This window comes from Salvia miltiorrhiza, unplaced genomic scaffold (assembly GCF_028751815.1).
Source record: "Salvia miltiorrhiza cultivar Shanhuang (shh) unplaced genomic scaffold, IMPLAD_Smil_shh original_scaffold_273_2, whole genome shotgun sequence".
Taxonomy (NCBI): Eukaryota; Viridiplantae; Streptophyta; class Magnoliopsida; order Lamiales; family Lamiaceae; genus Salvia; species Salvia miltiorrhiza.
This window is the reverse complement of record NW_026651515.1, coordinates 65,744-93,618: the sequence shown is the minus strand read 5'-3', so window position 1 is coordinate 93,618 and position 27,875 is coordinate 65,744. Positions and strand designations below refer to the sequence as shown.

The 27,875-nt window shown below is 41.2% G+C and overlaps 2 protein-coding genes across 2 annotated transcripts; both read right to left on the bottom strand.

The window, feature by feature from the left end:
• Positions 1–24,150: 24,150 nt before the first annotated feature.
• LOC131003824 (uncharacterized) lies at positions 24,151–25,306 on the bottom strand. The gene is made up of 3 exons (XM_057930377.1): positions 24,965–25,306; positions 24,687–24,890; positions 24,151–24,606 (listed from the first exon to the last, which is right to left on the bottom strand). The coding sequence occupies exons 1-3, from the start codon at positions 24,998–25,000 to the stop codon at positions 24,151–24,153; spliced, it is 696 nt and encodes a 231-aa protein (XP_057786360.1). The 5' UTR covers positions 25,001–25,306.
• Positions 25,008–27,257, bottom strand: LOC131003823 (uncharacterized). The gene is made up of 3 exons (XM_057930376.1): positions 26,467–27,257; positions 25,144–26,385; positions 25,008–25,037 (listed from the first exon to the last, which is right to left on the bottom strand). Exons 1-3 carry the CDS (start codon positions 27,049–27,051, stop codon positions 25,008–25,010), a joined length of 1,857 nt encoding a protein of 618 aa, XP_057786359.1. The 5' UTR covers positions 27,052–27,257.
• Positions 27,258–27,875: the final 618 nt, after the last annotated feature.

Here is a 27,875-nt window from a genome sequence, read left to right as displayed (position 1 = left end):
TTGCCATTTTTCAGAAATTGGACAGGAACGAACATGAGCTTAAAAGCACGAATTTGAGACTTCAGCTCGCTGATGGCACAAATTACAACACCTGTGGCATTTTAGAGGATGTCGAAGTCACGGTGAGAGGAATTAAAGCGCTGGCAGACTTTGTGGTGCTCGATGCAGGGCAAGGCATTTCTGGAGAAAATGGCCATCTTGTTTTGCTTGGCCGGCCATTTATGGCGACTACCCAGACCCGCATCGATGTGGGATCTGGAACTGTGAGTATGGCCGGGTCCGGTAGATCGGTAACATTTTCTGTGTTCGATAAGAAGCCTGTTATTCCTACCTCGTTATTGCATTTTTGTTATTTTGTTGAGATGTCTGACCTTGTGAATGAAGGGGAAATTTTCAGCGCTAACAGTCTGTTGCCTAGCATTCCAGCTATGACCATCGTGCCAGCTTTGCCCAGTCCAGCACTGCCCAGTTCAGCGCAGTCCAGTGTAGTGCGGCATAGTCCAGCCCAGCAGAGCTCAGACCTGACGAGCCCAGCTCTACCCAGTCCGCCAGCTCCGACGAGCCCAACTCTGACGAGTCTGCCAGCGCAGATCAGCACTTGCTAAAAGGTGGCTGAGGAGAATTTTGGAGTAGACGGTCATAGCGTGAGGCCGTCCTTTGAGCAGCAGAGCTCGCCGTTGGTGGTGGGGTCTACAGCTCTGCACGATCCTCATTGATGAATAAAAAACTGAAGTCGGGCTGGCGACTTTAAATCTAGCGCTTGGTGGGAGGCAACCCACCGTTGGTTTTTGTTTTCTTTTTGCTTTTCTTGTTCTTTCCTTGTTTTTAGTTGTTTTCTTGTGTTTTTCCTAAGTTTTGGTTGCTATGTGGATACTTTGATGTTGGTGTTCATGTTTTGACTTCAGCGCTGCAGTTCTAATTCTGCTGCCAGCGCTGCCGAATGCCAGCGCTGCCCAGCCCACTTCCAACGCTGCAATAGCTACGATGCCCAGATTCAGCGCTGCCCAGTTTCAGCGCTGCCCAGCGCCTTCACTCCCCAGATTCAGCGCTGCAGAACGCCAGCGCTGCCCAGTTCAGCGCTGCCATTCCTACTCTGCAGCAGCCAGCGCTGAACTGCCCAGCTCTGCAATAGCCAGAGCTAAAGTCCTACTCTGCAGAACGACAGCGCTGCATTTTCTACTCTGACTCTGCCGTGCAGAGTCAGAGCTGACTTTCTACTCTGCAGCTGTCAGCGCTGCCACTCCCCACTCTGCAACAAACCGCAAATCCCCTTCTTCACCGCCTCTCACGATGCTTCAGTTTTTCAATGCCGATAATCAGGGACGTTTTCTCAACTCTTCTTATTTCTTTTGCCCTGAGGACATGGCATGCTTTAAGTGTGTGTGTGGGGGGGGGGGTGTTTTGGTATTTTGATGTGCTTATGTTTTCAATTGGGCGAGATTAGTCTTTCTATGCTTAGTTTTTGGTCTCGAATCTTGCTAATTTTTATGAATTTTTGGAAGAGAAGATGGTTTTCGATGTGCATTTCGACTTTGTGTTTGTTTGGTGGTTATTCTTATTTTACTTTTAATAGGTGTTTTTTGATTATGCAAAGAATTATGAGTTTTGTTGCAACACGATTGTAAGTAAGTAAAACGTGATTTGTTCGGTAGATGCTAGAAGGAGTGTTGTCATTGTGATTGCCTACGATCGTATCTTATCTGTGAAAAACGCTGAAAATCAGCTCTAATTTTGCCAGCTCTGAAACATCTGGCCTGTTCTGAAACGTTACAGCTATGAGTCTCTGCTCCTCTAGTCTAACTATGAGCATGGGAAACCACGTGAAAAGACTTTGGATTATACCCAAATGGTTTTTATTTCACGAACTATGGCTCAACTGTCGAAACTTTAAGCACACAAATTGTGAAATTGGTGATATTGATTATAAAGGCGATCACATTAGGGAATTCACTTCTAGCGGAGAATTGGGTATGATCGAATTGCTTACATTACTGTTTTGTTGCTTCTTAAACTTTGAGTTAATTGCATGATCGAGAGATGTGTGTTAATTGTAAAATTTTGAATTGACTTTGTTGAATGTTTGGATGGAAATAAGCATCGTTGAAACCAATTTCTTCCTAGGATTCATATTGATTTTGCTTGAGGACAAGCAAAAGGCTAAGTGTGGGGGGGGGTTGATTTATGCTTAATTGTTCTACTTTCAGGGGTTTGAATGCGCATATTTTAAGTTAAATCTTCTGAAAATTGGTGCGTTTTATGTGTTGTTTTATGCTTTGCAGGAGATTTAGGTTTTATAGATGGAAGAGTGCAAATTTTGGAGATTTTGGGCTAAGAATCATGTTTATGTGCATACTCTGGACTGCAGAGCTAAAAGCCCACGCCAGAGCTAAAAGCCCGCGCCAGAGCTGAAGGCCCGCTCGCCAGAGCAGAGCCAACATCTCCAGAGCAGAGCAGACATTTCCTGAGCAGAGCAGAGCTAAGTGCCAGAGCTGATTTTTCAGCTCTGTACGCCAAAGTCAACGCCAGCTATGCCAGAGCTGAATTTCCAGAGTCAACGATCCAGAGCTGAATTTCCAGAGTCAACGCTCCAGAGCTGAATTTCCAGAGTCAATTATCCAGAGCTGAATTTCCAGAGTCAACGCTCCAGAGCTAAAATTCCAGAGTCAACGCTCCATCGCTAAAATTCCAGAGTAAACACTCCAGAGCTGACTTTTCAGCGCACACGACGCCATAGCTGACTTTTCAGCTCTGGACTTTCCAGCTCTGCCCATTCTCGCCAGAGCTGACTTTTCAGCTCTGCCCATTCTCGCCAGAGCTGACCTTTCAGCTTTGGACGTTTCAGCTCTACCCATCTCGCCAGAGCTGACTACCTTTCCCGAGCTGACGCACCAGAGTTCACCTTCCAGAGCTGAGTTACTCTCGCCAGAGCTAATTGCCAGAGCTGACTATCAGCTCTGCACTGCACTTTTTCAGAGCTGACTTTTAGCTCTGCCTTGCCGAGGCAGAACTGTGAAATTGGCCAGAGTAGGAGTGTTTTCCAGAGCGCGCATCCAGCTGGAGTTGCCTTATCTTGCACGATTTTGTTGCCTTTAGAGTTCTACTTTGCAAGGCAACTTCCATGGTGATCTAGGGAAATTTGAAGTCTATAAATATGGCTTTGTTTTGCATTGAAGAACTAACACCTTTTGCCCTAGTTTTAGACGCCATATTTGAGATCTGTTGGCATCCGAAGCTTAGGATTTACTTGCTTTATTAGTGCTTTCATAGTTTTCGGTTTTTATTGTTTTAATTAGGTTTTAATTTAGTTTTGTTTAACTTTTATTCTTGGATTGTGATTGCGTGACACAATTACATGTTCAAGACGTTTACGGTATTTCGTATTTCAATTCAATTTCTTTTGTTTAATCATGTTTACGTTTTTAGTTCACGTTTATGCTTCCTTTTTTATTATGCAATTTAAATTATGCACTTTAGTTTTATGCCTAGATTAGTTGGTTTTTAATTTACAAGTATTTAATTTCTTAAGTTAGGTTTGATTTAAATTGCTTAAATTTTGCCTAGGGTTAATAATTTATTTCGCCTAGTTAATTTTAAGTTCGGTTTTTAATTCAGTTTTTAATTCTAAGTTTTACTTTAATAATCGAACTCTTTAATGCTTTCTTTTATGGCTTTTTCCTACGATACTACTAGAGCCCTTTAAGACTTTCCTTGTGAGATCGACTTGGGTTAGCTTACACGTTACAATAGATCTCGTACTATTGCGAGTCAATCTAGAGTAGTGTTTAGGTTGAGTCAGTTGCCGCCAGAGCTGAAATTGCACCTCTGGTCTCCGCCAGAGCTGAACGTGTTCCTCTGGTGTTCGCCAGAGCTGAAAGTGTTCATCTGGTTTCCGCCAGCGCTGCTCCTCTGCTTGAGTTGATTCTCGATTTTTATTGCCATGTGGACCATATCCTCCAACTCAACATAATACTGTAACTCCACCTTATCACGAATATCCCAATGTAGTCCAGCCAGGAATCTAGCCATGGTCGCCTCTCTGTCCTCCACAACATTGGCTCGAATCATGGCTACCTCCATCTCTTTGTAGTATTCATCTACGCACTGATGCCTTGTTTTAAATTTTGTAATTTGTTGAATTGCTCCCGGTAGTAATGAATAGGCAAAAAATGCTTCCTCATCACCGCCTTCATCTCTTGCCAAGTCTGAATAGGTGGCTCACTGTTTCTCCTCCTACTCGTAATCATTTGATCCCACCACACAAGTGCGTAGTCTGTGAACTCAATTGCTGCCAACTTCACCTTCTTGAGCTCGGAATAATTATGGCAGTCAAATAGAAGTTCCACCTTTCTCTCTCCACTTAAGATATAATTCGGGCTCATTCTTCCCTTGGAATGAGGGAATGTTCATCTTGATGTAGCCTAGGTTGTCATCGTGAGAATTCTGACCACCCTCTCTACGCCAACGCCCCTCGTCTTCGTCGTCATACTCTGACTCCTCGACATGCTCCTCACGAGGATGAATATGTCGAATTGGCATACGCCATCCTCCACTACCATGTCTGTGACGGCCCGACTTATCTAGGGGCCAGCTGATTTATGCTTAATTGTGCTAAATTTTGGGGTTTGTATGTGCTTATTTTAAGATAATCTTCTGGAATTGGTGCATTTTATGTGTTGTTTTATGCTTTGCAGGAGATTTAGGTTTTATAGATGGAAGAGTGCAAATTTTGGAGATTTTGGGCTAAGAATCGTGTTTATGTGCATACTCTGGATTGCAGAGCTAAAGGCCCGCGCCAGAGCTGAAGGCCCGCTCGCCAGAGCAGAGCTAACATCCAGAGCAGAACCAACATCCAGAGCAGAGCAGACATCTCCAGAGCAGAGCAGAGCTAAGGACCAGAGTCAACCACCAGAGCTGACTTTTCAGCTCTGTACTTTACAGAGTAAAACACCAGAGTAAAACGCCAGAGTAAAACTCCAGAGTCAACTGCCAGAGCTGACTTTTCAGCTCTGGACTTCAGAGTCAACTTCCAGAGCTGACTTTTTAGCTTTGTACTTTACAGAGTCAACTATGCCAGAGCTGACTTTTCAGCTCTGGACTTTTCAGAGCACTCGACGCCAGAGCTGACTTTCCAGCTCTGCCCATCTCGCCAGAGCTGACCTTCCAGCTCTGTCATGCCGTTCCAGAGCCGAGTTTCCAGAGTTCGCGTATGCAACCAGAGCTGTGAATTTCTCCAGAGTTGAGGAGTTTTCAGAGTGCGCGTTCAGCTGGAAGTTGCCTTATCTTGCACGATTTTATTGCCTTTAGAGTTCTACTTTGCATGACAACTTCCATAGTGATCAAGAGGGATTTGAAGTCTATAAATAGGGCCATACTTTTCATTGTAAAATACGTTCCCCTTGCCCTAATCTTTAGTTTCCGCTAGGCAGCCAAAGCTTAGGTTTACATGCTTTCTTAGTCTTAGTTTCGATTAATGTTCTTAGTTAGTTTAGTATAGTTCTTTTAATTCATGTTTTAGATTAGTTTTCCGTTTAGAGTTGTAATTACGTGACAGATTACTTATCGAGACGATTTACGGTATTTCTTTAATCAAGGTTATTTATTTGCTTTTACTTATGCTTTCTTTAAATTCTGCGAATTTACTTATGCGTTTTTATGACGCTTTCTTTAAATTATGCAATTTAGTTTCTGCCTAGTTAGATTAGATTAGAAGTTTTAATTAAAGTTATTTAAATTCAATTTGTCTAGTTAATTCTTTACTTTAAGTTGGTTTAATTCTTGCCTAGGGTTTAATAGTTTCACGCCTAGATAATTTTAAGATTAAAGTTTTAGTTACGTTTAATTTCTCGTTAATTTATTTTCCATGTTTTAGTTTAATAATCCTTAGTTTACAGTTTTCGTGTGACATAATTAATTGCCCTTTAAGATCTTCCTTGAGAGATGACACTGGGTCAACTTACTATCACTAGGATTTCCTTCTTCTATTGCAAGTCAAACTAGAGGTGTTCTAGGTTGAGTCACCAGCCACGCTAAACTTGGGGTGATTATCAAGGTTATTTAGCGGAAGTAAGTAACTTAACTATTTTGATTGAAAAACTTGGTTAATTAGCGGAATTAATGAACCTATTCTTTAATCGTTCTGCTCAAAGGAAACCCCAACTTGACACGAAGTATGAGGACTCCGGTCAAGTTCAGAGAGTTCGTTATCACGGTGTCTGAGTGCCCAAGAGCAACTCAATTGTTCAGTTGTTTAGGGAAAGCAGTAAACAAGTTCATAATTGCCACGCAGGGCATATCCAACAAAATGAAATATTTGGTGATCGAGGTTATGGGAAATAAATTTCATCGAGAAACCTTGTTGACAGCTCCAGACCACCACCACCACCTAGCCCCCGCTGCGCCCGGCTCCATTAACCTGAAATGATTTAAAACTTTGGGCTGAGTACTAATACACTCAGTGAAGTTAATATCCCTTTTTCTTTAAACTGGTTTTAAAGAACTGTGATACTTGGTGAAATGCATGCCTGTAAGAAAATATAGCAATACTTGAAAAACAATTACTATAAATTCTGAAATACTTGTGAGCAGTAGCTCCTTTAACCTTTGCGCGCTTTTCTGGTTTGGTGTTACCTTTCTTGGTGCTAAGTATGGGAGACCCGGCCGAATCAATCCCATACCTAAACTTCTTACTGGTGTACACTACCCTGGCCCCCGTCGGGGACAGAGCCGATCATTTGGGGACGACCCCGTTTGTTCTGTGGGGACAACCCCGTTTGTTCTTTGTAACAACCAAATAAAATATTTGCATGCATTCATAATTTTAAACATATTTGCTTGTATAAAAAGAGAGGGCTTACTAACCCAATATACTTTTGCAAATATAACCCACCTGATCTTCGGTGTGAAAGAGAGAGGTGATCTTAAGTTGTGGCACCGTCCTGCGGACCAATTCCTACAAGACGAGTTCTTAACTCTTAGCACATATCATGGATAACGAAAACCGTTGTCTACTTAGGGTCTCTAGGTCAACCTATTCCCGAACTTACAACGCATAATCGATCTAGGGATTATGCATTTTACATACATTAGCTTATCTTGATGCCTTATCTAGGTTAACTCACTCATTTTCATGAAAACTTTGCACAAAACATATCCCAAACTCGTCATGCACATATACATAATATTTCATGAAACATCCTTTAAATCCAACTTTCAAACTTAGAAAATAATTCAACAACTTGAGCTCTTAAGGGGCTGTTTTGCAACAGACACCAAATCTGACTCAGATCTCTGAATGAGGCTCCAAAGGATATTCTGAAAACTAGGCATTTCAAGGATCATTCTCCAATTTGAATCGAATGAAACAGAGTTCAAACGAGCAAGAAATGCCCACTCAAAGATGGGTATTTAACAAGCAAAAATCTGAAAATTTCAGATTTCCAGATTAGAACCAAGTCAGTGGGCTTTTCTTTAAAAATTCATATCCCCCTTTACCAAACTCCACTGGGAACCCCAAAGGTCAATCCGAAAACTAGGGAGAGAGTGTCACACTCTCCAGTTGGATTTACCCCATAAAGGTTCATGGTTTAGGATATATTAACACCCAAATTTCAGTGCACAAAAAGAGTTCAAGTTCGGCAGATTCAAAATTTAAATCAGAAAAACCCCTTTAGAATTCACCAAAAATTCTACAAATGAACAAATAAGTTCCCAACATGTCAATGAATATTCAGTAGAAACATAGGCTTGAGAATCAAAGATTTAGGTTGTCCTTTGCCACCTCAAAATCATAGGTTTGTAAAACCTACTGGATGGTACAAAGAATAAAAACTAGATTTCAAGAATTTATACCGGTTTCTTTCCTTACTCAAAAATGGTGAGGCCGATACCAAAAGAAAGATACGGGAGTCTAGAGTGACATATTCAAGTTTCAAAGGTTTTCACCGATTGAAACTTGACTTTTGGCCTCCCAACTATTGTTTACCAGAAATTCATTCCAGACAGGCAGTGATGTTAAAAAATTCATAAATAAAACATACAAGATCAAAATATTCTGAAATTTTACCATAGTAGAGAAAACATATTAAACACGATTCAAAATTAATTTGGAAATTTTTGGGAACCGTTTAGATGGCTAGAATCGCCTTGCAAAACACTGCCGGAGCAGCGTGCTTAGGGCAGATTCGCTGCCTTACCTCATGCATGGTTTGTCACCCACCAAACTCTACCAAAATAAAAATCCAAAATCATAAAACATATCCTCACATAATATATCACACATATGTGTAAAAATCCATAGCCATAAAGCTTTTTCAGTTGAGAAAATCAAAGAAAAACTCACCCTCGAAGCACAATCTTCATTCTAACTTTACGCCCTAGTTTTTCCACGCTCTCCCTTGCTTTGATACTTCTCTTGGGGCTTCAAGGACTTCTATGGAGTGTGATAATGGTGGGAGAAAAGTTTTGAGAGTGGGGGAAAGGAGGAGGGACGAAAATGGAGGGGAGATGGAGGGGGAGTGAGGCTTTTACTCTTCTTGGTGAGACTAAAGATTGTGTGAGGAGTTGTATCAGCCAAATGACTTAAGTGGAGGGAGGGGGGGAACGAAAATGGGGCCTAGGGGAGGGTAGGGTGGCTGCCACCAATGCATAGGTGCATTGGTTGTGAGGCTCTTGCACTTCCCATGCATTTTGGTAGTTCCCAATGCATGTAATGATCACCTTTGTCCCCTTTTGAATTTAGAAAGGTGGCTGATGTGTAAGTGGGTTTTGGGGCTGAAATGGGCTGCATTTGGGCTCTAAAATAGGGCCTTAAAATTGGCCCAAGCCTCTCTAAAAATCGGCCCACCTTTGGCCCTCTATACGGGCCCCGTAATCGCTCAAACCCGAACTAAAACAAGCGCGTATTCGAAATAAATATGCACTTTGCTTTTCATACTTTGAAATAAAAATAAATATACATATTTATTGAAATCAACATCACACGGAAAAATTAAATAATCATCTTCTTATTTACCGTCTTTCTTAAGAGAAAACCTAGGCATCAAGACTCATTAAATCATCGCTAGGATAATTATTCTTTTTAACCGGGAATTAGGGACCTATCATATCCTAATAATATAAATAGGATCATATGAAACCTAGGATCGAAAATCCGGGGTATTACAACGTCCTCCTAGATTTCCTCGTCCTCTTCGACCCCCACGGCCACCTCGACTCGAAGTGGAATGATATTGCTCAAACAGGTCCGTTCTCGCAGTCAGTCCCTCGAGTTTGGAATCCATAATCTTTCCAATTGCCGATTGCAACGCCTCCATTGTGAAGTTTGTGTTTGGACCCATGGCAGATGGATCCTCTCCATGCGAACCCTGTTCAACTTTCTTTGACATTGTGACACAGAAACAAGAAAAAGGTTAGTAAAAACAATAAGAAGGAAACCTCACCGCCTCACAACACTCGTGTATAGCACACAAATATGAACCACTCAGCACTCGTGTATCACACAATCACGGCTTTTGCCCTCTAATAATCTCACCACTCTTGCCTTTTTCCTCTCAAGTTCTCTCTGAAAAAAATAAAACTCCCTCAATCTACCACTTGAATTCAAATACCAACTGCACAAACGAGATCACCAAGCGTTCTCAATGAGAGCACTCAATGAAACGCCCCACAAAGAACCACACCAACACACGGAATGTATAGGACTCAACAAGAAAGAAAGACTCACGAGGCGCAGACTGAAAACCCAAATAGTGATGCGCAGAAAACAAGTCACAACGCGCTATACTACCCAAAGAAATCAGAGAACAAGATTGCACACCAAGGATTTCGGAAAGTGCACACCGAAATTGCCCTCAAAAGGCTCTACTCACCCACGGGACAAATTTGTAGCAGATGACAAAAAAAATCGAAATTTCGAGACTTTGTGTTTTTCTTCTTCTTTGCTTTTCTTTAAAAAAAAAACTGTTACGATACGTAAATTTGGACCAACTCAAGAACGGATATGATAAACGGATGGAATTATGGAATTATGGAATAGGTGTGCATGGGTGAACAAATCTCACAGGACAAAAAACAAAATTTATGGAAACAAGAAACCCTAGCAACGTCTACCCTGGACGAAGACGAAAACGAAACCTGGATGATGATACCAAATGATATGAACCTCGCCGGCACCTTGACGGAATGATATGATTGTTGCCGGTCCGTTCAACAAACACACTAGCGGAAGACTTGATAAACAAAAATTAAAGGAAAGATAAAGGATGGATTTTCCAAAACCTCTTAATCTAATCAACGAAATGATCTAGGTGAACAAATCCCTAAACCCCAAAGTGTGATTGACGCAGCAACTCGGGGACGATGAATGACACCCGACGAGGGTTGGTTGAACTCGCCATTACGTCGATAAATTGAATTCGCCTTTGGCAAAATCAAGAAGAACTCGAAGTTCTCAAGAGAGAATAAACTCACAAATTTTATATATCAAAGTTAGGTTCTCTAAAAGTTTCATGCAACAACCTTATATATAGGCAAAACTAATCCCTAATCTAATGAAGGAACAACGTAAAACAAGGAAACTTAAAAACAAGGAAACAAAAGAAAACTTGTTCAGCAAGTTTTTGACAACTGTAGCCAGAACGCCAGCTCTGGAAAACGCCCGCTCTGGAAAACGCCACTCTGGAAATATAGCTCTGCTCTGGACTTCATTCAGCTCTGGAACGCCAGCTCTGGAACATAGTCTGCTCTGGACTTCAGTCAGCTCTGTAACTTAGCTCTGCTCTGGAAGCATGTTCTGCTCTGTTCTGGAAGTCTGCTCTGCTCTAGACCGTTTGCTCTGCTCTGGCATTCTGAAAGTTTGCTCTGCTCTGGCATTCTTTTCTGCTCTGCTCTGGCATTGTGTTCTGCTCTGCTCTGGCATTCCGTTCTGCTCTGCTCTGGCATTCCTTTTTTGGCTCTGTTCGGGCTGCATCACTTGTTCTACCCGAAGCCTAAGATTTTGATTACTTGAGAGCCTATTCTCAGTAATCCTAGTTGGAAGAATCCAAATCCCTTTTCAACCTAGCGAAAAGAGAGTTGGAGTGGTCGTTGTTTAGTACCGGTCTAAAACTAAAGGTTCTGTCTCCAAAGACCTTAGTGTTTTGCTGTGTGGACATGAAAGTGTCAGGGCACGCTAAGTGTAAAATCCAACCAAGAGTGGTGTAGGTAAGTTTGCTGTGCACCTCAATGCATTAGCCCAGAGTGATTGTCAGATTGATCATATCTGACCGTGGAGTAAGAACTTTGTTTCCGAACCACGTAAAATTCTTGTGTCCTTATCTACTTTCAGTTATTATCTTTTTCTGCTCTTGTTGATATCTACTGAAATTGATTAACTAAAAAGTGTAACCAAGAATTCTGTTTGTGTCTTTCTCGTTAAAAAGGCTTATTGAACTAAGTTTATTTTCCGTTGCTTGTGTTGTCAATCGAACTGATAAATCTTCGGATAATCAGTAAGGTCCATAACACTTCTCTATTTACGTTCAATTTGACTGAAGCCTCTACAGGACTCAAGTTATCTAACTAACTCTAATAACTTGTCACCCACTGATTGTTTCATCGGTATCACTCACTTGCCTTCTCTTTAGAAAATTGTTTGCTCGTGTATCTTTTCATAATTAAGCTTTTCGAAAAAAAAATTACTCATCAGGTGTATCCCTCCCCCCCATACACCTATTTAACTAACCCTCTAGGACCCAACAGGTGTCAGAGTCAATGTTGACTCCGACAATGTTGGGCTGAATGTAGATAACATTCATGTTGTCAATATTTCTAGGTACCAGCCAATATTCTAGAGTCTACCTTGAAGTTGTACTTTGACTCTCCATTGGTAATTGTATATATTTAACCTTTACATTCCTTTCACATTTTATTATTCTTTGGTTATGCAATAAAGGTTTTATGCTTGTTGACCACGTTTTTAATAAGTGGAAAGGTGGTTAATCATGGTCCAAAGTAGTGGGCAATTTGTCACTATTTTTCAGGACCCATGATCTTTTCAACCAACATTCCAGACCGGTCGACTAACAGTTTTCGGAGGCGGCGATTATAGGAAGTTTCTAGAAGTGGGAAGTGGAGGAAAATAACCACGAGATGAAGGTCTATAAAAGCAGCGAGAAGCCTCGTTCATTCTTACATTTTGGAAGTGCGAAATTAGAGATGTAACATTCACTCACAACCATCTCGTCATTTTTCTGCTGCAAACGTGACACCGGTTCTTCAAGAATTGCTTTGACGAAGGGGGCTTAGGCAGACAATCTGTAAAGTCTCACTTTGTATTGATGTGAGGTCAAGGGTAAAAATCGGAGAGCGAGAACATTGGAGCGTAGCAGATTGTTTTGTTTTGACTGATTAACTTTTGTTATTCGGCTATTTTGGTTTCTGTGTTGAGTCAACATTCTAGTGCAGTGAATAGATAGGTTGATTTATCTTAGGCAGCCAATCTGTTAGGATAGATCACCAAGAGATCCAAATCTGTACTTTGTATTGTTGATGATCATAGTGAATTTAGCGTTGAGGTACTCGTGGATGTTTGTTTAAATGTTACTCATTTCCGCTGCATGTTTGTTTAAATGTTATTAATATTCTATTGATAACATTCATTCTAACATTACTCTACAAATTACGCAGTTTTACTTTTTGGTAATTTGGGGCACTAAACTCTTTCAATAGGCATCAAGAGCAGGTTCTTAACGTACTAAGAATCGATTTATGTGTGCAAAATTACCTCCGATGGATTTGTCAAGTGTGTCGGTTCGGCCTCATACTTTAGATAATAGTGGGAAGAACTACACCTTGTGAAAAACTAGGATGAAGATGTATATCAAATCCATTGATGAACGTGCCTGGGTTGCTGTGTTGGATGGATGGACTCCGTCACGTGCTACTGATGAACATGGTAAAACTACTAACACACCCGAAAGCCGATGGACTGTTGATCAAAGACTCATTTCCAACCATAACTATAAGGTCTTGAATGCTATTTTTATATCTGTTGATGTTTTCTGTTTTCGCATGATTTCTAACTGCACAGAAGTTCGAGAGGCTTGGCTGATTTTATAAGAACAATGTGAAGGATCAGCAAGTGTTAGAGCATCCAGTGACTCGATCTAGCTTACTCGAGTAAGCTAGAGATCGAGTCACCCCACTGCAGGCCCCCCTTACTAGAGTAATACTCGATTTTTCGAGTATGACTCGACGATTTTTATAACAGGCACGTGCATCACACACGCCAATAAAAAATATAAATTTGAAAATCTGTAATTCGACCGTTTGTTTGTTTTTTTTTTTAACTTTTTTTTTGTTCATTTTTCATTTGACCGTTTCTTTGTATTTTTTTTCCTTCTTCTCCTATTTGACTGTTGGCTGAACTTTTTTTTTCTTCTATAAATATGTAATCCCTCTCCCATTTATTCACACACAACTCCATCATCTCTCGCACACCATCTCAATTTTCTCTTCTTTCTTTTTCTCAAATCCTTCAAAAAATAGATCCATACAATCCCAATTAATACGATCCAAATTGGGTTCCCGATCTCTTCGGCGACTACCATCCCTATTTATCGGGGTTCAACTTGGGGACGGAGCCACCAAGCAGCGGGGAGGAGATGCCGGTCGCATAGTGCGTCAAAGCCTAATAAGGGCGGGCGGCGGAAGGAGAAGGCCTACAAAGAGAAAGCTACGGCGAAGAAGTCGGAGGAAGGGATGGTCCCCCGTCATACCTACACCGTAGAGAAGACGGACCTCATCGTCCGAATTTGGGCGGAGGAGACCAACGAAGCCATCTGGGGTGTAGACCAAAAGGGGGAGTCGTACTGGCAACGGGTTCTCGACCGGGTGAACTCCCTCATCGGCGCCAACCTCCAACACCAGCAAATAAAATCACACTGGGCCCGAGTGAGTGTAGAGGTGAAGCAATGTGAGTCGATTTAGGTGGAGACGACCTCCAAGTGGCCTTCCGGCCATTCCGATGACATGCTTCGAGAGAAGGCCCAAATTATCTACCAAGCAAGGAGCAAATGGCCTTCAAGATGTGGAATGCTTGGAAGCTCATCCGGACCAACCGGAGGTTCATGTCTATGTACTTCGACGAAGACGTGCATTCCTCCAAGAGGACAAAGACTACGGAGACGGGCGAGGAAATCACGTCTTCCCGGCCGATTGGAAACAAAATGGCGAAGGCGGCGACGAGGGCGGCTAAGGGGAAAGGAAAGACGTCGGCATCGCAAGCTTCGAAGCCTCCACTCGAATGCAAGGAGTACTTAGACAAGTCCGACACCAAACTCGAAAGAATTATCGCCGAGTACGCCAAGAAGAATGAGCACAAATGGGAGATCATGCCGATCAGATCTTATTCATGAAGACATCCGATATGACTCCGGATCAGCTAGAACCCCACAAGGCACGGGTGGCGAAGATTTTAGCTAGGCAAAGGGATGAGGGAAATTTGAAGGTTTTTTTTAAATAATTTTTATTTATGTCTTTTTTTTTATGTAATTTGTAGGTGTTTTAAATTAATGCAATTTTAACTTTAAGTAATTGTGTTATTTAAATTTGTGCAATTAAAGTTAATTAAAAAATACAAAAATCAAAACTAAAAAGATAGAGTAAGAGAATGAGTCATCTCACTGTGACCTCCTTACTCATAAGTGGTCCTCCCTCTATAGAGTAAGCTCCTTACTCAACCACTGTGGATGCTCTTGGAGAAACAAAGATGCGAATGTTGACCACCAAGTTTGAGACATTGAGGATGCGTGAAGATGAGACCATCTTAACATATTTTGAGAAGCTTTGTGAGATTTCAAATGAGGCAGTGGGTCTTGGAGAACCAATCAGTAATGAAAGGCTTGTAAGCAAGATGTTAAGATCACTCCCTAAAAGGTATAACATGAAAATTTCTTCAATTGAAGAAACTGCAGATGTTGCCACCATTCGAATTGGTGAATTGGTTAGTGAGTTATTAACATTTGAGATGAATCTTGAGCAACAAAAAGCTGATCATAATCTCAAAAGTGTTGCTTTTCATGCTGAAAAATCCAATGTTATATATGATGTTACTAACATTTTTGAAAGTACGGATGTTGATCCAGAAGATGACGATGATGTTAATATAGTCATGTTGGTTAAAAACTTTAACAACATATTGAAATCTTTGAAGAAAGAAAAAATCAATTCTGGAAGCAAAGGGCCATCTGGAATGTCTGTAGGATCTTCATCCAACATCACAAGTGTTAGGAAGAATTTCAGACCTACGTCAGAGGTCAGAAATACTGACAACATTCAATGCAAGGGCTGTCAAGGAATGGGTCACTATGCAAATGAGTGTCCTAATGTTGCAAGGAAAATGCAAGCTAGTCTTACTGCAACCCTGAGTGATGATTCAGATTCTGAGGAAGAACAGGTACCGGTGTGAGCAACAATTGATGAAGAAGATTATGAAGAAGGTATGATTGAAGCCCTCATGGACCTTGATGAGGAATCTGAAATCAATGTGTCAGATGAAGATGTTGAGTTAGAAAAGATGAGTGTCGATGATAATGTTTCTAACATTGATCCTGACATACAACACATTGATGGGATAGAGATACCCACCAACACAACTAACTGGTATGAAATGACTATTCTTGATGATTACAATTCTATTATGTCAGATGTTTGTTGTGCTGCAGCTGTAGAGGAACAAGAGTCTGATCCACTAAAAGAGATGAAAAATTTCAAGAATCTTTATTAAACAGTGGATACTCAATGCTAAGAACTGAGGAGTGACATTTGCAAGCTGATTGCTGAGAATCAGAAGCTGAAAAGTCAGGTTACCAGGCTGGAAACATTGTTGTCTCAACGAGATGTTGAAATAGGTAAGCTCAAAGGTAAGGTTGTTGAATCTAAAAGAATTTTTGAGCGTTTCAACAAAGGTTCTTCTGGTCTCAATGAAGTTCTGTCTCAAGGTCAACATAGTAGTTGTGGGTTTAACTCAGGAAAGTCTAGCATGTTGCATGAACATCCCAATACCACCGTGTCTGTTAAAGAAGAGAATGTTAATGATGAAGCAAGAAATAACGCCCAAAGATAAAACGCATAAAAATATAAGATAACACGATAATTTAACTTGGTTCGATCTTTAAAGATCTACATCCACGGAAATCACCTGAGTAATTCCACTATTTTTAGAGAGAAGTCTACAATTACAAGTGAAATAGTCAGAATGAATCCCCCCTTTCTACACAAGAGCCCTATTTATAGGTGACTAACTAGGCCTAACCCTAAAGCCCACGAAATCTATATATAATATAAAAGAGCAGTTTAACGGTAAAATTTTACCTCCAATTTTTCTCTCTCCTATAAAAAAACTATATTCTCTCTCCCACAATCTATCCCACTATTTACTCATTAAATATCTATTAGTTAATCTATATATATAAAACATGCACGGATTTTTTCTACAAAACTTTCTCTCTTTACTTTGCATTTTTTGTTTTGATTCTTTTTTAAAATTCATCAACTTTTACTTATAAAAAAATATTTTATATGGATGTTAAATTAAAGATAATGATAAGATCATTAATTTGATGCAAAAATTATAAAAAATAAATTTAAAATGAATAAATTATTATCATTTAAAGTCACAATTTTTTTCTCTCTCTCATCTTTCATCTATCCTCTCCTCTCTCCTACCTCCTTTCTTTGAATAACACGTTCATTTTTTTTTCTATTTCATTCCTTTTTTAATATTTATTTTATTTTATTTTTTATATTTTTGTTAGACATAATTTTTAATATTTTCTATTTCTTTTTTTTGCTATAACAATTTAATGTAACTAAAAAGATTAGACTTATATTTGTTCATTTTAGAACTCTTTAGCTTAAAAATAAATTTTAAAAGTTGAAATTTATATTAATATAAATTTATAGATAATTAATTAATTAAATCTTAAAAAATTAATTTCAAATATGATTTAGATTTATTAATTTTTTGTATGAATTTTTATATTTCTTTATATTAACATATTTGTTATTATTATGTCTTAATTAAAGTTAATATTAGATTGAGAATTGACAATCTATATCTATATAGTACATAAAAGAGGAGTTTTTCCCCTCCATGTTTCCCCCCTCTTTTTTCTCTCTTCTTCTACCAATTTTTCACTTTTTTTTTATTATATTTTATTTATTTTCTAAACGTCATCAAATTTGATTCGTGAAAAAATAATCATATGTATCTTAAATTCAATATAGTATAAAAATAATCAAAAACGAATAAGCTATGAAAAGTATAAAATATTTTATTTTCTGTCTCTTCATTAAAAAATTACAACTTTTTATTTATGTTTGTGTATGAAAATATTTATTATGATGTATAATTATTAAATTAAATTTTATTAAAAGGAGAAAGAGAAAAAAGAACCAAGAACCCTTGAGTGCACAAACAACAAACTAAGGGCCGAGCCTCATTAAAACCCTTTTAAGGCAAACCTGGTCGGAAAATCCTTAAAAGGGAAAAAGAGTACTCGTCTAAAAAAGGAGCTGTGTGGGAACGGAAGTGAGACAACTTCAGAGATTCCGGCCGAACCATCACCCCTAAGCAGCTCGGTTCCCGAACACATCAAAGCAAACTAACCAAAGATAACAAGCAAAGAAAAAGCAAAAACAACCAAAAAGGAACCAAACTGAAAACCAGAAACAGCACGACACCAGGCACAACTAGCGAAGCTAAAATGAAAATCAGCAGCCTAAGAAAAACCATGCAAACGGAAGAAGAAGATAACACTCCAAGAGGTGGCACATCGACGACGAAAACTGCCGCCCCTCAAGCAAGCTCGACGTGAAACAGTAGAAACACGCCGATCACGGAGATCCAAGAGGTCCGACCAGTCGGCTCCCAGTGTCGAGCTCACCCGAGCACTGAAAAAAGACACCGCTGACACCCCGACCCTAACACCAGAAATCGCCCACCCTCCTGCAAAACCATCACAACACCAGCAGACAATCGAAACCCCAACGAAGCAACCGCACCTGTCGCGAAAAGCATCCAACCTATTCGAAACAGACATTAACACCTTAAAGCACCATTCTAACAAAGCTATGGGTAGAAAAATCACGAGCCACCGCATGTTTAATATCGTCAATCGCATAAGGCCACCATCCCTCTTGTCTATCATCATTGGCCATTATGTCCGCGGGGTGATTTCCTTCACGAAAGATGTGAGTAACAATCAAAGAAAAACCATGAAGACGATGCAGAACCTGCTTCCAGGAAGCTAAGAAACGCCAGGGAACATCCGTGGAGCGATTCTCCAACAACCGCACGACATACATCGAATCGGACTCAACCCAAAGATGAAGCCAGCCACGTTCATGAGCAATATTAATAGCAGTAATAACCGCTAGAAGCTCAGCTTATTTTCATTACACATTGTATAAATTGAAAATTTATAATTTTATATTCAAGATTTTATTGAGTAATTGATCTTATATATTATATTTTTAAAACATATGTTGTATTTGTTTATATTTTATTTTTATTATTATTTAAATTTATTTATTTAAATTTATCGTTTAATTTCGATGTCCGTCGTGCATCGTACGAATGGGCGTATACTAGTAGAGAAATAAAACCCAAGTTGGTGGCAAGGCTGAAAGTCAAAATTGGAGCTGGCATAGCTGGCTCTCGGCAAAGCTGGATCTGGAAGCACTGAAATCTGGCAAGGCTAGAATCCGGCAAAGCTGGAGCTGGCAAAGATGGGATCTGGCAAGGTTGGAATTTGGCAAAGCTGGAACCGGGCATAGCTGGAGGCCAAAGCTGGCATTTCCCCGGTGTACAACGCCGATGCATATTTTACTCCTCATCGGCTACTCCCCCCAGTTCGGTTGAATCGAGTCTTCTTCGTGTTCAACCGATGAAGTGTTGTGTAGAATCAGCGTTGTGCTGTTCTCCCAAGTAAAGTCCAAATATCTCAGCCCTGCAGCCCTGTAACTTATCCAAGATTGAGTATTGTAAATTTTCAAAATAATCCATGACAAAAAATTTCAGCCCTGCCGATTGTCATCACAAAAATACTCCAACCCTGTCAATATACTTAGAATAACAACAAAAATAATAAGAGTGAAGAAACTCCCTTTCGCATGCCCTTATTGAGTTGCTCTTTGATTGTTATCGTCGTGCCTACGGCCAACAACTCCCTTTGTTTTTTAGTTTTCTCTCCAATAGCTCGCGGCTGAGGCAGCTTCTAAAATTTAATGCCCGCGCTAAGCTAGCATTGGGATCCGAACTTAGGCAACTTCTCAAACTTAATGCTCTTAACGCCCGCGCTAAGACAGCTCTGGGAGCTCGCGCTTAGGCGACTTCTAAATCCTAAGTGCTCGCGCAACTACCCGCATTGGGATACGGTGTAGGCAGCTGCCCGCGCTAAGCCAGCTCTGGGAGCTCGAACTTAGGCGATATCTAAAAAATTTAACCCTCCTACTACCCGCGCTAAGGCAGCTCTGGGAGCTCGCGCTTAGGCGACTTCTAGGTCCTAAGTGCTCGCGCTACTATCAGCATTGGGATCCGGTGTGGGCAGTTGCCTGCGCTAAGCCAGCTTTGGGAGCTCAAACTTAGGCGACATCTAAAAAATTTAACCCTCCTACTGCCCGCGCTAAGGCAACTCTGGGAGCTCGCGCTTAGGCGATATCTAGATCCTAAGTGCTCGGGCTACTACCAGCTTTGGGATCCAGTGTAGGCAGTTGTCCGCACTAAGCCAGCTCTGGGAGCTCGAACTTAGGCGACATCTAAAAAATTTAAATTTTTTATCTCTAAAAAATAGGATATGAATCACAGTGCAGTAGGTATATACGGGGTATACACCCCTACTCTCCCCAGTGTCGTGCGCGTACTTTAGAAGTCAAACACGATTGTATTGTACTCCCTCCGTCCGCCAAAATTATGTCACAATTACTATATCGGGTGTCCGCCAAGATTATGTCACTTTCCTTTTAGAGGCGAAATTTAAAGTGCCCCTTCTCTTATGAATAATTTGAAAAATGTCCTCTCTTACTATGTAAAGCACTACATGCCCTAAATAAGTGAAGAACCGAAAATGCCCTTTGAATGTGATGGATGTGCATTGTTTTCTGCAAAAGTTCTTACACATCTATGACAAAAGTTGTTAAAGTGTAAGAAAAACATCAATTCATCAATTTAAACATTGAAATCGGTCAAATAAGTGTTGGAACATGTGAAATACTGACAGAGAAAATAATATTTATTTATTTTTGAATTAAAATCGAAGGTTTTACAAGTAAATCGTAGGCTAATTAATCAATGGAAAATAAATACTAAAAATTAACACAATCGATATTAGCACTCAAAACACACATTGGAAAAAAAAAAGCGTCCGACCGGAAAAACAAAGTGTCCGACCGGACATAAGGTTTCTTCGGGCGGACACATATATGTTCCGGTCGGATAGATGTTTTTTTGGTTCCTATGTGTGTTTTGAGTGCTAATATGGATTGTGTTAATTTTTTGTATTTATATTCCATCGATTAATTAGCCTTCAATTAAGGGACATAATTTTTTTTTTAAATTGATGATAAACGACAAATATGATGTGAAATAGCTTTGTCAGTAAAGTATTCATGTCAAACACTCTAATTTCATTGAAATTCACGTGAAATGAAGGAATCTTTGTTTATATATGAGTGAATTCTCTCATCCTCTCATCCGAACACTCAAAGTGAAAAAACACTCAAACTCATTAGAAATTCTAATATTTTCCAAGTGGTGAAGCTATTATTTGTGAATTCTCTCATCCGAACGTTTAAAGGTATGTCATTTTACGTTTGAAATGTAATTTAAGTTGGTTATTGTTTATTTTCAATGTTTTGTTTGATCCTATATGCTTATGTGAATTATTAGCATATTATAGCATACTATGATTTAAAGACACGTTTGAAGGAAATACATGAGAATTAGAGCAAATTCTATCATGTTTTAAAGTATTAATTAGTAATTATTAGTTGCATTTTAGTTCTATACATATATATTGCTACATAACTCATGTTAATATGCTCGAAAATTATGTATCCGCCCGGACAAGTGTCCTTGAAAATTTGTCCGGCCGTGTGTAATTATATATCATGTAATACACGGTCGGACACATTTCCTCGGATACTTCCCCGGGCGGATAGATTTTTTTCGAGTGTATTAACATGTTATATGTTATATTTTAACATTTTATTCCATTTACATCATATATTTATTTATTTATTATTTTTTCTGTAGATGAATGAATATGGGAGATACTTTGTGGTTAATTATGGAGGTGCCTTCAATGGTTATGAGTACATCGGCGGCTCTTCTAAGAATTTGCATATTTTCGGAGACACAATGGCCAGTACGGTGTACATGATAAATTACCTGATGATGGAGAATTCATTGAGCACTAATTACAGCTTGTATTATTTGACGAAGAGATTAAATGGCAGGGTATACAGTAAAAATATTCTTGCCGATGACAATGATTTGCTTCAGTTGCTGGCGTCCCAGCCACATTTTCCTGAGATTTATGTTGTCGAAGACGATTACAGTGGAGGAGTGTATGTTCCTTCGTTCGATCTCCCTCAATCTTCCGGGTATGGAGGTGAATCCAGTGCAACATTCGAAGGTGGGGACAGATTGGAAGCAATCCAAAGATATGCTTATTTAGACCTATCAGCCGGAGATTCACCGGCGCAACAAAGTGTTGAACCGTCGGTCACTTGGGGTAATGATCAGTCAACGGGTTGGCCTTCATGGGATGAGCCAAATCCGTACCAGTACGATCGCCCAACAACTGATCGTTGTTGGGGTCCAGCTGATGATCAATATACGTACGAGCCTCAGTTTGTGGAGGATGCTGGTAATGTAGATGAAGATTATGTTCCATCGTCTGAAGCCGAGACTGATACAAGCGCCTCTGAAGACTTGTCGGAGCCAGAGAACGTGAGAAGGGCGGGGATTGAATATGCAGGTTGGCAGAATTTGCAGATCGACGAGGATGATGACGAACAGGTTCCTGGAGCAGATGAACTAACTAATTGGTTAGTTCCGGTTATCCCGTTGGACGCCGCAGCGGCACTTGTGGATATTGAAGATTATCAGCTACTGCCTAGGGAGTTGTCAAAGAATATGTATTTCAATAGCAAAGATGATCTGATCGTTGCAATCGGTCTGTGGAACATGAAGCAGGGCAAGGAATTTTCTGTCAGCAAATCAGACAGCAGACGAGTCTACTTCAAATGCAAGCATTCAGATACGTGCCCCTTCAAGCTCCATGCATCGTCACAAGATGGAGCCATTTGGGGAGTGTATAAGTTCACCAATGAGCACTCATGCGACGGTGAGCTAGGGCGCGTAGCGCGAATAAAGGCCCCCGCAAAAGTCGTCGCAGCATATTTAGCACAGAAGATACATGATGATTGCGAGATCTTGAAGCCGAAGGCCATCCAGCTGGAGCTGCGACGTGAGTTTGGCGTACAGATCAAGTACGATGTTGCATTGCGAGCCCGTAATCGAGCCACTGAGATGGTTTATGGTCGACATGATCAGTCCTTCGAGATGCTGCCCAAGTACTTATACATGTTGAGACAATCTAATCCCGGTTTGATGGTGGAGTGGGAAGTTGACGATGATGGCCGATTCAAACACTTATTTGTTGCTCTTGCAGCTTCGGCTACCCCTTTCATGTTCAGCTTACGGCCAGTGATTGTCGTCGATGGCACACACTTGAAGGGCAAGAATAGGGGTATTTTGTTTGTTGCAGTGACGAAGGACGGCAACGAGAGTTTGTTCCCACTCGCGTATGGTGTTGGCCCGAAAGAAAACGATGAATCGTGGACTTATTTCATGTCACGCATTCGACTTGTTTATGGCCATGCCGATCCACTTTTGATTGTCTCTGATCAGCATATCTCCATTGCCAATGCTATCAGGAATGAGTTACCAAATGCAACCCACGGCCTATGCTACTACCATTTGCAAAATAACCTGAAGCATTACGGTAAGGCAGTGGTCGAGGTGTATCGACAAGCTGCATTTGCGTACGAGAAGTTCGACTTCAATAGGGCTATGAACGCCCTGAAGTTTATGAAGAGAGCTGCGTACGATAAACTAATGGGGATTGGGCCGGAGAAGTGGGCTCGTTCAATGTGTCCTATGCCTGTGCGACGCTACAGTTTTATGACATCAAATGCTGCTAAAGCTTTTAATTCCAGATTGTTGTGGGCAAGAAGACTTCCTATATGCTCGATGTTAGAGGCAATCAGAATTGTTATTGAGAAATGGTTCAGCGAGCGACTAAGGGCTGCACAACAAATCGAGCAAGGCTTGACTGCTGAGGCTGGTAAAAGGGTAGCTATTGAAGTCCAAAAAAGTCGTCGATACACTGCACAAAGGTTGAGTGGCATGAAGTATAAGGTGCAAACTGCTGACAGAAGCTTCAAGGTGGATTTGGAGAAGAAAAAATGCGAATGTCGAGTATTTCAGCTAGACCAACTGCCATGTTCTCATTCAATCGCTGCAATAAGGTACGATCATGAAATGATTACTGTCGGGTTCATTGAAATGTAAATATGTTCTAATGTTCGTTATATTGATTACTATCGGAGTTTGTTTGTTTTTATAGTGAAGCCGGTGATACGATCGCGGAGTATGTAGACTCGTACTACACGAATGACTTTCTTATCGATACTTACTCTCGCGAAGTTAATAATCTCCCGCCGAGACGCCAGTGGTTGGTTCCCGAGCACATCGCTGAGCAGGTTGTATTACCTCTGATTGTAAAAGGTCAAGCGGGGCGCCCAAAAGAAGGTAGACATCGAGGTGGTGGTGAAGGCAGCAGCACACAAGCAGATGAGTCTTCTAGTATTAGGCGTCGTAAACCAAAGAAGTGCAGCATCTGCCATGAAGAAGGACACAGCAAGAGAACGTGCGCTGGCAGGGCGACTGAGCCCAGGGAGTAGTGGGATGTATTTGTGTGCTGTAACAGTTAATGATATTGATTGAATTATCTTATTATTCGATAAGCTGGAATGATTTACAGGAAATAATGCTCGTTGAATAACCAAATAGAAGCACACATTAATGTAATAGAAGTGAGAAAACTATGCAAAACCAAGTCTAGTGGTACGGGCATTCCAAGTTTCACACAACGAAAATATAGATCTAGCAATCTTGGCCCTATATGCCGCCACGTTGCTATTACCCCACTCAATGGATGGAGAGCCAGATATCAGTCGTTCAGCATACATGCAGACGAAAGGCCCGCAGCTGACAGAGTCCTGCTGGTGAAACTGAACCTCCGCTGGAGCAAACACTGCCGTCATAAGTGGCCACTTGTTCTTTGCCACTGTCGAATCAATGGATGTGTCGTCTAGCCACCTCGACACCTGAAGGACAACTGGCAACAATCTCAGTAAAGGTAATAAATCACCAACTCGAGCATCCTGTTGTCGAGGTGTTAGCTTGTGGAATACTGGGTCATAGACCTCGCAAACGGCTTCTCCTAACCGAATCCGACATAGGATAAAATGGTGGCCAATTATGACTGGCATGAGAACCTATGACAAACCACAATGAATTGATAAGAAACAACGATAAAGCACAAATGACAAGTAACAATAATTGTTTAACTGATAACCTGTGCGGCATCCATCCATCCTATATGACCAGGAGGAAGTTCATGGCCCTTAAGTGATTTTCCACGTACTTGGCAGATCCAGTCTATATCAGGCTGCCAATCATCAGCCATTGCTGTACTAGTCAATACATGAAACTCCTTGGGGCCGAACTCACTTCCTGCCCACTTCTCCAATAGAGCGTCCCACTCTTTCTTGAGGTATATCTACAGATCAAATAAGTAATTAATAATTTATATCCGCACCAATGAAAACATATAAATAATGAAAGTTTACTTACAAACCAATCCGTGTCTACTATGATTGTGTTATTCATATCTACGTCATCCAGTAAATCCAGGGAACCTCGAAGTCTATTTCTCAAGGTCAAGAAATACAAGTCAATATCCTGCAACAAAGTTAAAATCAATAAGTTAGTAGACAGTAATTTAACAATGTTAAAATCAATAGATTATTTACCCCAGTTGAGAATTCCTGGCTGACATTATCCACCCGCGCGAAGTCGTCGTACTCCCGCAAACCACCACTTGCCTTGACATAAATCTCACCACCCCTACCCTCTCGACACCTAGCCATCCACTTCTCATAATGGTCACTGCAGTGTTGTGTCACTGGACGTGGCATTTGGCTATTAACCCAAGGCAATCTCTGAAAGTTAGACGGACGCCTCACCCTTTGACTGCGACGCGGGGGCTCTGCCGGCGGCTGCTCTGGGTGCTGCAGCAGTAGTACCTGTGGCTGCTCTGCCTGTAGCTCAGGCTCCTCCGTCTGAGCCTGCCCTGCCGAACTGGACTGTCCCCACTCATGTGGTGCAATAGAAGTGAGCGGTTCAGCAAAGAATATCGGGGTCTCTGTGCTATACTGCGGCTTCAGGAATGGGGAAGACCAATGAGGGTAGACCTGGGTCGACCAGTCACAAGTCTGCTCTGCCGGTGTGTAGTCGCCCTGAACAGACTGATTCATGGCCCGCCACTGCTCGTTGTAATCCGGGGTCTCTGCTGGGCGGGAATGGGCATAATCTGAAGGGCGTGATGGGTAGACCTGGGTCTCTGGATGGCGTGGTTCCTCATCGCGGGGGTCGTCGTCGCAGGGACGTGAAACGCTTGGCCCTGTAGCGTCGGGCCCTGAAGCACTGGGTGGAGGAGACCGTCGTTGTGGAGGAAACCGTGGCTGGTAATCATCAGGGGACCGTCGCTGGTCATCATCATCAGGGGAGTCGGGCACTGGGAAATGTTTGCTCTTCTTGCACCTATCCTTTTTACCCTTGCCCTTCAGATGATCCACGAATTTGCCGAAGGCCTTCTTAATCTCCTGACGGATCGTCTTCTTCACCCACTTACGGTCCACCTCACCCTCGCTGGGACTGGATACAGTCCGAGATCCGCTCGACGATGAAGAAGTATGCGGCGCTGGGCGCTTGCCCGGATCTACTGAATGACGAGCCGGCTCGTGGGGTCGAGCATCCCTCACAGGGCCCCGAACACTGTGACTGCGAGTCATACGAGGTTGACTAGGTACATCCTCCTCATCCCCGCGCTCCTCCACAACACGGGCTCCGGTCTGCTGTGGAAATTGGACACCCCGAGCTAATGGGTTGTCGGGGGGCCTGAAGCTCACCGAGAGTTCGCCCGGTGTCAGCGCTGATATGAAGTAGTGATTCGACAGATCGTCACCATCGGGCTCCAGGGGCAGGACACCACCCTAGAAAGCAACAAAGATAATATATTAGAACATAAGTAAAACCAGTAACGGTGAAACACTAAATCTTAAATAACTGATTACCTGTCCCTCGAATAGATCGCGCAGACCGTGAAGCCGGGGCTTACCCCTGAAAGTCCATCTCAAACACCGAGGGTGCGCTGTCGGATCACCGCTAGATGCTGCGACCATGTGTCCGAAGCCCGGGAAGCGCTCCAATGCCCAGACATATAAAGCCCACGAAGGACCGTAGAAGTGATACTTCTCGCCGGTTCCTATCTCATGCGTATAATGGCATAACATCTTATACGAATACGCGCCCCAGGGGAATCTATCAAATGTAGCCAGATCATCCACCAAAACCCAAAGCCACGGCTGTACCCGCGTATCCAACCCAAGAACAAGGGTGTGAGCCACACACACGAGGACAGCACGAAGGTACAGGCTCCCATCCTCATCATCCACTCGACGATCCAAATCGCGCACGCGTTTGATGAGCCACTGTATGGTCATGCTTCGCGTACCGCAGAATCGTCGGTATGCCTCCACGCGACTGCAGTCGTGCTGTAACGTCGCATCGAACCTCGATCCCCCGAAATTGAGCCCAGTCACTAATGCGTAGTCCGCAGGGGAAAATCTTACTCGTGCTCCGCACAGAAAGAAGCACATCTCATTTTCTTCTGACACAATCTGCCTCGATACAATCTGGTGTAATGCTTTATTGCTCTTCGGGCCGGGCCTCCAATCAGTGAAATGCCCAAAACATGATGCTCTAAATCTTCCCAATAAATCTGAATTGCACTGTTCGCCGACCACATTTAAAGTTTCAACCAGCTCCGGAAAATGTGAATCCCTATAGTAGGTGCTGATAGCAACCTCCGTCGCGACGAAGATATGGGACATTCGCCTATTCATTTACAAAATGAAAACATATTAAATTCAGTAAAATATTTAAAAATAATACAAATAGGCATAATTAAAAAAGAGGCGAAATTAATTAATACCAAGCAATTAAATTAAATAATATTAAAATTCAGTAATTCAGTAAAATAGTAAAATTCAAGTAAAATCGTAAAATTCAGTAAAATATTAAAACATTTAAAATTAAATTCAGTAAAATTCGAGTAATTCAGCAATTTAATATTAAATTCAGTAAAAATTCAGTAAATTATTAAACTGCAATTAATACCAAGCAATTTAATTAAATTCAGTAAAATATTAAAAAACTGCAATTTAATTCGTAAACCAAGCAATAACAGTTTCAATAATTAATAATTAAACAATTAAATATAATTATTTAATAACAGTTTCAATAATTAAACATAAGAGTTTCAATAATTAAACAATAACAGTTTCAGTAAAATAACAGTTTCAATAATTAACGTAAACATACAGATATATTTAGTAAAGTATTTTATGCCTAAAAAGACACTATCCGGCCGGTGAAGTGTCCGGTAAAATGTATCCGGCCGGGTACATTTCAGATTGAAACT